The following is a 7,868-nucleotide window of genomic DNA, read 5'->3' on the forward strand; positions in this document are numbered from 1 at the left end:
GTGGAAGGTGAGCACCAGGGGTGTTCTGTCCTTGTTACGGTTGGAGGGGTGGGGTCTGAGGGCGGAGATGCGGGATGTGGACGAGATGCGTTGGAGGGCATCTTTAACCACGTGGGAAGGGAAATTGCGGTCTCTAAAGAAGGAGGCCATCTGGTGTGTTCTGTGGTGGAACTGGTCCTCCTGGGAGCAGATACGGCGGAGGAATTGGGAATATGGGATGGCATTTTTGCAAGAGATAGGGTGGGAAGAGGTGTAATCCAGGTAGCTGTGGGAGTCGGTGGGTTTGTATAAAAAGTCAGTGTCAAGTCGGTCGTCACTAATGGAGATGGAGAGGTCCAGGAAGGGGAGGGAGGTGTCAGAGATGGTCCAGGTAAATTTAAGGTCAGGGTGGAATTTGTTGGTGAAGTTGATGAATTGCTCAACCTCCTCGCGGGAGCACGAGTTGGCGCCAATGCAGTCATCAATGTAGCGGAGGAAGAGGTGGGGAGTGGTGCCGGTGTAATTACGGAAGATCAACAGTTCTACGTAGCCAACAAAGAGACAGGCATAGCTGGGGCCCATGTGTGTGCCCATGGCTACCCCTTTGGTCTGGAGGAAGTGGGAGGATTCAAAGGAGAAATTGTTAAGGGTGAGGACTAGTTCGGCCAAACGAATGAGTGTGTCGGTGGAAGGGTACTGTTGGGGACGTCTGGAGAGGAAAAAACTGAGAGCTTGGAGGCCCTGGTCATTGCGGATGGAGGTGTAGAGGGATTGGATATCCATGGTGAAGATGAGGCGTTGGGGGCCGGGGAAACGGAAGTCTTGGAGGTGGAGGGCGTGGGTGGTGTCTCGAACGTATGTGTGGAGTTCCTGGACTAGGGGGGGGAATAGGACAGTGTCGAGGTAGGTAGAGATAAATTCAGTGGGGCAGGAGCATGCTGAGACAATGGGTCGGCCAGGGTGGTCAGGCTTGTGGATTTTGGGAAGGAGGTAGAACCGGGCAGTGCGGGGTTCCCGGACTGAGGTTGGAAGCTGTGGGTGGGAGATCTCCTGAGGTGATGAGGTTCTGTATGGTCTGGGAGATGATGGTTTGGTGATGGGTGGGGTCATGGTCAAGTGGGCGGTAGGAAGAGGTGTCCTCGAGTTGGCGTTTGGCTTCAGCGGTGTTGAGGTCAGTGCGCCAGACTACCACTGCGCCCCCTTTATCCGCTGGCTTGATGGTGAGGTTGGGATTAGAGCAGAGGGATTGGAGGGCTGCACGTTGAGGGTGAGAGGTTGGAGTGGGGGAGGGGGGTAGACAGGTTGAGGCGGTTAATGTCCCGGCGGCAGTTGGAAATGAAGAGGTCGAGGGCAGGTAATAGGCCAGCGCGTATGTAGTAACAAGGCCTGATGTGTGGGGTTGAGGTAAGGATGTGGGAAAAAGTGCTCAAGCCTGAAACTTGGTATGGAATCCAGAGGATGCAGAGTTCCCAAGCAGAAAAATGAGGTGCTGTTCTTCTAGCTTGTGCTGAGCTTCACTGGAGCACTGCAGCAAGTCAAAGACAGATGTTGGCCAGGTAGCAGAGTGGTGTGTTGAAATAACAGGCAACTGGAACCTAGGGTCTTTTTTATGGACAGAACATAGACTGTGTGACCACTTCACAGAATACCTATACATTATTTCACCAATATAGAGGAGACCAGGGTGTTGCTGAATTTGTAGTGGACATTGGAGCCACCGACCCCTACGGTTACCTGGACTACACATCCTCACACCCTAGTCCATTCTCCCAGTTCTTCTGATTCAGCATCTGTTTCCATGGTGCCAACTTCAACAAAGGATCCTCCAAATTGCCTACCACCTTCCTCAACTGAGGATTCCTCAGCACTGTAGTTGGCAGGGCCCTCAACCGGGTCTGAGCGATCTCTTACACTTCGGCCTTCAACCCTTCTTTTCTCTTTCACTACAGCAATGTGGTACTTACCTACCATCCCACCAGCATCCCCATCCAGACAATCATTAGCCGGCATTTCTGCCACTGCAAGACACATTCTCCTCCCCTCCCTTGTCTGACTGTTCTCTCCGGGACACCGTAATCCACGCCCTCACTCCCAAAACTCTCCCACAGCCTCATGGCACCTTCTCCTGTAAGCACAGAAGGTGTAACATCTGTCCATTTACTTCCTTCCTCCCTGTCTCCAAAAGCCTAGACTTCCCTTCCAGGTGAAGCAGTGCTTTACGTGCACTTCACTTAGTCTACTGCATTCACTGCTCACAATGTGGCTCCCTGCACCAAGTGTAGGCAGGGTGACTGCTTCACACAACAGCTACATTCTGTCCACAAGAAAGACCCTGAGCTTCCAGTTGGCTGCCATGTCAACACATCACCTGTTCCCTGTGTGACCAGTGTAACCAGGAACTATTAACTGAGACAAATTACAGATTGTGGTGTAAAAACAGCTTTGGGAATTTAATTCTGTTCAGTCATATTATCTCTACTCATTTGGAAAGTATTTTCCACTCTAGAATAATTCTGTTCGCTTGGAAATTTGTTTCAGATATTGAGTCATACGTGAACCAAATCTTTCTGGAACTTAATTCTGGCAAGGTCACAGGCAGTTTCCATTGTAGATTGAGGTATTGCGTACAGGTATTGAAATTTATTCTTGCATTTCTTTACAGCTGCAGGCTGCATTTTCTGACACTGCACTGGCCATAAAGTCTGTATATAAACAAGACCAGTTCCGTAACTTACAATGGACAGCTGCCTCTTTGGGAAATGTCACTGCTCTGTTACTGAGAGGAGGTCGAACTCAAGATGCTTGGTCAGTATTGTGGAAAGTCATTTAATTTAAACAGTTATATTCATATAGAAGGGCATATTTCATACCTTTTATATATTCTGGACAAGCTATTAATTATCCATTTTTGAAAATCTGTTTTGGTCATAAGACATCTATCCCAGAATAGAATACAGGGGAAAGTAGACATTAACACTTGACTGAATGGGATTATACTTTTCTTTACTCTGCCAGGTGTTTATATTTAACACCAGGCAATGGTTTTGGTCTCAGTTAGCTCTAAAGGATCTCTGACAAAGTTGGAAACTCTGAACAACAATTCAAGGGTTATGAGCCTGTGACATGAAACTAGCTCAGGATAATGGTTAACATCAATGTAGCAGAAAGTGTTATCCAGTCATACAGCACGGAAACAGGCCCTTTGGCCCAACTCATCCGTGCTGACCAGGTTTTCCTATCTATGTACCTGTCCACATGTCTTTTAAAAGTCTCCAGAAGTTTGAAATTAAACTTTTGCTGGGCAAAAGTGGAGAGAGTTTAATTCACTCACTGCCTTCAGGTGGAAGTGCTGAAATGTTTCCTCATTCAGACTCATGACAATAGAGTATCTGAAACATAAAGTGTTCTGTTCTGACATATCCACCATTTTGTAATTGATGAGCACAAAACTTCAATTAAGTGAAGGAAAAAATTAGGTGTGACAACTGCTTTGAAGCTGGGCTGATGGAGACTTTAGATAGAGTTAAGTAGCATCTACAGTGCAAGTAGCTCACTCCGTCTTGTTGGTAAATGCCAATGTAATCTTTCTCTACCTTGTCCCATTCCCATGTCCCTCTGTTCCCTTTATTCTCACTTATCAACATCTGCTGAAATGCATCAATGCTATCTATCTTCAAGCTACCCTGTGGTGACAAGTTTTGCATACATATAATTCCTGTAGAGTTTAGTCTAGATTTAATTATTTGATCTGTTGGGTGATTATCATCAATTTGGGTTCCCCTTGTTCGTGACCCACCACAAGTGGAAATTCTTTCTCACTGATAAGACCCTTTGCAATCCCCTATCTAACATCTTTATTTGACATAGAGCTACATATGGTTAATTTTACTTGAGCTGCTATGAGTACTTGTTTCATCTCCCAGTGGTGCCTCAAAAAAACATCACCCCCAAGGGGTTTGAAAGAGTAGGTAAGGCAAAACCGTTTTCCATGGACGAACTAAAGGATGTGGGTTTATGGTAATTGGCAAAAGAACCAGAAGTAGCATTAGGATTTTATATGGGCAGTGTGTTATTGAGATTGGCAGTGCACTGTCTGAAACAATAGTAGGAGCAGATTCAGTCCTCCTATCTCAAGGAATTGGGTAAATTCTTGACAGGATCACAAGGAGCAAGATTAATTGAATTAATTTATCAATATTTATGTATGTCCAATAACCGTATCATCTTTATTGCCAGGGGGATGCTGCAACTTTTTAAAACTAACAACAGGGTTCCTGGGTAAGTTGCTTCTGTTGATAGTCATCTTTTCAAATTAATGTCTTATGGAGCTGTATAGTTTGTCTGCACATGACGCAAAGATAAGTGGAAGGAATGTTGAGGCTGTAGAAGGACTTAGAGTGGGCAAAGAAGTGGCAGGTGGAATACAATATGGGAAAGTCTAAGGATTAAGAACTATGGTAGGAAGAGTAGAAGTGTAGCCTATTTTCCAAATAGTGGAAGTTTTCAGAAATCTGAAGACAAAAAGGGACTTGGGAGTCCTAGTTCATGATTCTCTTAAGATCAATGTGCAGCTTCATCTGGCAGTTTGGACAGCAAATGCAACATTAGTATTCATTTAGAGAGGGCTGGAATATGAGAGTAGAGAAGCACTGTTGAGGTTGTAGAAGACTTTGTTCACACTGCATTGTAAATATTATGTCCTAAGGCCTTGTACCTTAGGATAGATGTGCTGGTGTTGGAGGTGGATCAGAGAAGGTTTTTTTTATTCATTTGTGGGATGTAGGTGTCACTGGCTGGCCAGCATTCCTAGTAGCCCTTGAAGGTGATGGTGAGCTGCCTCCTTGAACCGCTGCAAGTCCATTTGCAGTGGGTTGACCCACAATGCCATTAGGAAGAGAATTCCAGAACTTTGACCCAGCAACATTGAAGGAACGATGATATATTTCTAAGTCAGAATGGTGAGTGGTTTGGAGGGAAACTTGCTTGGGGTGGTGTTTCCATGTATCTGCTGCTCTTGTCCTTTTTAGGTGCAAATGGTCATGGGTTTGGAAGGTGCTGTCTGAGGTGAATTTGTTGAATTTATGTAGTGCATCTTGTAGGTGGTACACACACTGCTGCTACTGATCATTGGTGGTGGAGGGGGTGGATGCTTGTCGATGTAATGCCAATCAAGCGGACTGCTTTGTCTGGGATGCTATCAAGTTTTTGAGTGGTGTTGGAGATGCATCCATCCAGGCAAGTGGGGAGTATTCCATCACACTTCTGACTTGTGCCTTGTGTGTGATGAACAGGCTTTGAGGAGTTAAGAGGTAAGTTACTCACCTCCATATTCCTAGCCTGATCTTGTAGATGTTGTTTGTGTTGAGTCCAGTTGAAGTTTGGTCAATGATAACCCCAGGATGTTGATCGTTGGGCATTTAGTGATGGTAACACCATTGAATGTCAAGGGTAGTGGTTAGATTATCTCTTATTTGTGATGGTCATAGCCTGGCATTTGTGTGGCACGAATATTATTTGCCACTTGTCAGTCCAAGTCTGGATATTATCCAGGTCTTGTTTCATTTGAACATGGACTGCTTCAGTATTTAAGGAGTCACGAATGGTGTTGAACACTTGCAATCATCATGGTTGAGGACTCTGGGTCTGAACTCAATGGAGTTTAGAAGGATGAGGGGGAGGAACCTCAATGAAACTTGGAGAATACTGAGAGGCCTGGATAAAGTAGATGTGGAGAGAATATGACCCGACATTACAGCCTTAGTGAAGGGATGACCCTTTAGAACTGAGATAAGGAGGAATTTCTTAGGACCACGGGTAACTAATCTGTGGAATTTGTTGTTGCAGAAAGCTGTGGAGGCCAAGTCATTGAGTGTATTTAAGCCAGATCAGAAGGTTTGAGATTATTAAGAGGATCAAAGCTTATGTGGAGAATGCTGCAGAGTGGGGTTGAGAAACATGTCAGCCATGATTGAATGCAGACTTGAATGGCCAAATGGCTTCGTTCTACTCCTTTATCTTATGGTCTGACCTTCAAAGTAAAGGGAGGAAAACTGTTTAAGAAGTTGCTTTATATATTTTTGCAAGCTTTTCTGGAGAATCTCAATATTGTTTTACTTTTATTCAGTAAAGAACTATTGGATGAGTTTTTGGACCATGCTAAGGAAAACAGTAACAACACTCTGGCCCTTGACTTGGTAAAACTGGCTGGTACATTCAGTTTACCTGCAACATCAGAGCTGTTTGATCGCGTGATGAATGAGTTTCAACTAACAGATGAAGAGAAGTAAGCCTGTTTGCTAATTTCATTTATAACTTGTGTTTGGACAGAGGGCAGATGGAGAAGTGTGTGTTTTTTTAATTTGTGCAAATCCACACTGTCTTGTTGGAGATTGTCATTGCCTGGCATTTGTATGGTGCAAAAGCTCCTGACCACTTGTCAACCCAAACCTGGACATTATCCAGACTTCGCTACATTACTACTTCATTATCCAAGGAGTTGCAAATAGTGCTGGACATTGTGCTGTCATCAGTGATTATTCCCATCGTGGAGGGAAGATCATTGAAGCAGCTAAGATGTTTAGGCATAGGACAGTAGACTGAGGAACTCCTGGAGCTGAGATGACAGACTTCCAACAACAGGAACCACATTACTTGTGCTCCAACCAGTGAAGTGATCTCCCCTTGATTCCCATTGACACTAATTTTATTAGGGCTCCTTTCAGTCAAATGTGCCCTTGATGTCAAGGGCAGTTACTGTCACCTCCCCTCTGGAGATCAGATGTTGTCCATGTTTTGACACAGGCTGTACTGAGGTCGGAAGCCGAGTGGTCCTGGTGAGACTGAATGTGAGTTTGTAAAAGCTAAAGTTGTCCAGGTCTGAGATTTGTTGCAAAGCAAAATTGTGGGTTTTGTAACAGTTTTCATACTCCTTTCTTTTTGTTTTCAAACAAACAGAAAATCATTGGAAGAGCTGGATGCCACCAGCAGTGACAGTAGTGACAGCAGTGACAGTGACCAAGAATAATCTTTTGATCGTTGAGTCTTAGCAAATGATCTCCTGTTGAACTCCAGAATGACTGCATAAGGATTAACCTGGGTGTTTTGTTCACTGGACTGAATGTTGCACAGATATCAGTGGACTGAAAGAATGACTTTTGCAGCTTTATCTGCTGTATTATTAATGCCATACTATAGAATTATGTAAGTATATGGAATATTAAAATGACAATATAAACTAACCTCTTTCTCAGTTACTTGCATTGTGAAAGCATCCTCATACTTAGCCTGTTGATGGCATGGTTTAAAGTTCAAGATATTTAGATGATGTAATTCCCAACTTTTTCTTTACTGACATATCAAATCAATGTTGCCATTGTTACACTGAAATCAATCCAGGCAGACACTTTGAATTTCAGTGCATGGTTGAAATGGTGGTAGCATCATTGTGATCATTGTCTGAAACACAGAAACAGAGGAGCAGAGTAGGCACACTGGCCCCTTGAATCTGCATTTACTGTTTTGTTTTATAATTGGATAATGTACCTACATTCTTACACAGGAGAATTTGGACCTATGATTCTGAGCTGTACACAGCTGGGCTATGCCTTTTGTTATATTTGGGTCTTTTGTAGATAAATTTACAGTTTATAACTGGATTTGTCAACAGGTCCATCAGTGTTATATATGATGTGACTACAAGGATGACCTTTTGTCAAGCAGTTCCTTTTATTTGACATTTGTTTAAACTTTACACTCTTTAAATTCCATTCCATGTGTTAAATTTTGATTTATTATTGTCACATATACGGAGTTGGTGAAAAGTATTGTTTTGCATGCTAACTAGACAAATGGCTAAGTATTTATACCATCAGAGTAATAGAACAGAATAC

General features: G+C 43.7%; 1 protein-coding gene across 1 annotated transcript in view; it reads left to right on the plus strand.

The window, feature by feature from the left end:
- ptcd3 (pentatricopeptide repeat domain 3) overlaps positions 1-7,217 on the plus strand; it is a 59,831-nt gene extending 52,614 nt beyond the window's left edge. Inside the window, exons 21-24 of the mRNA XM_043705739.2 lie at positions 2,642-2,784; positions 4,216-4,257; positions 6,104-6,262; positions 6,934-7,217. Of these exons, the coding sequence (XP_043561674.2) occupies positions 2,642-2,784; positions 4,216-4,257; positions 6,104-6,262; positions 6,934-7,003 (414 nt within the window). The 3' untranslated portion in view covers positions 7,004-7,217. The remainder of the gene's footprint in view (positions 1-2,641; positions 2,785-4,215; positions 4,258-6,103; positions 6,263-6,933) is intronic.
- The last annotated feature ends 651 nt before the right edge of the window (positions 7,218-7,868 follow it).

Source organism: Chiloscyllium plagiosum, unplaced genomic scaffold (genome assembly GCF_037043375.1).
Source record: "Chiloscyllium plagiosum isolate Xiang-an unplaced genomic scaffold, Cpla_swu_hap1 HiC_scaffold_1, whole genome shotgun sequence".
In the NCBI taxonomy this organism is placed as follows: Eukaryota; Metazoa; Chordata; class Chondrichthyes; order Orectolobiformes; family Hemiscylliidae; genus Chiloscyllium; species Chiloscyllium plagiosum.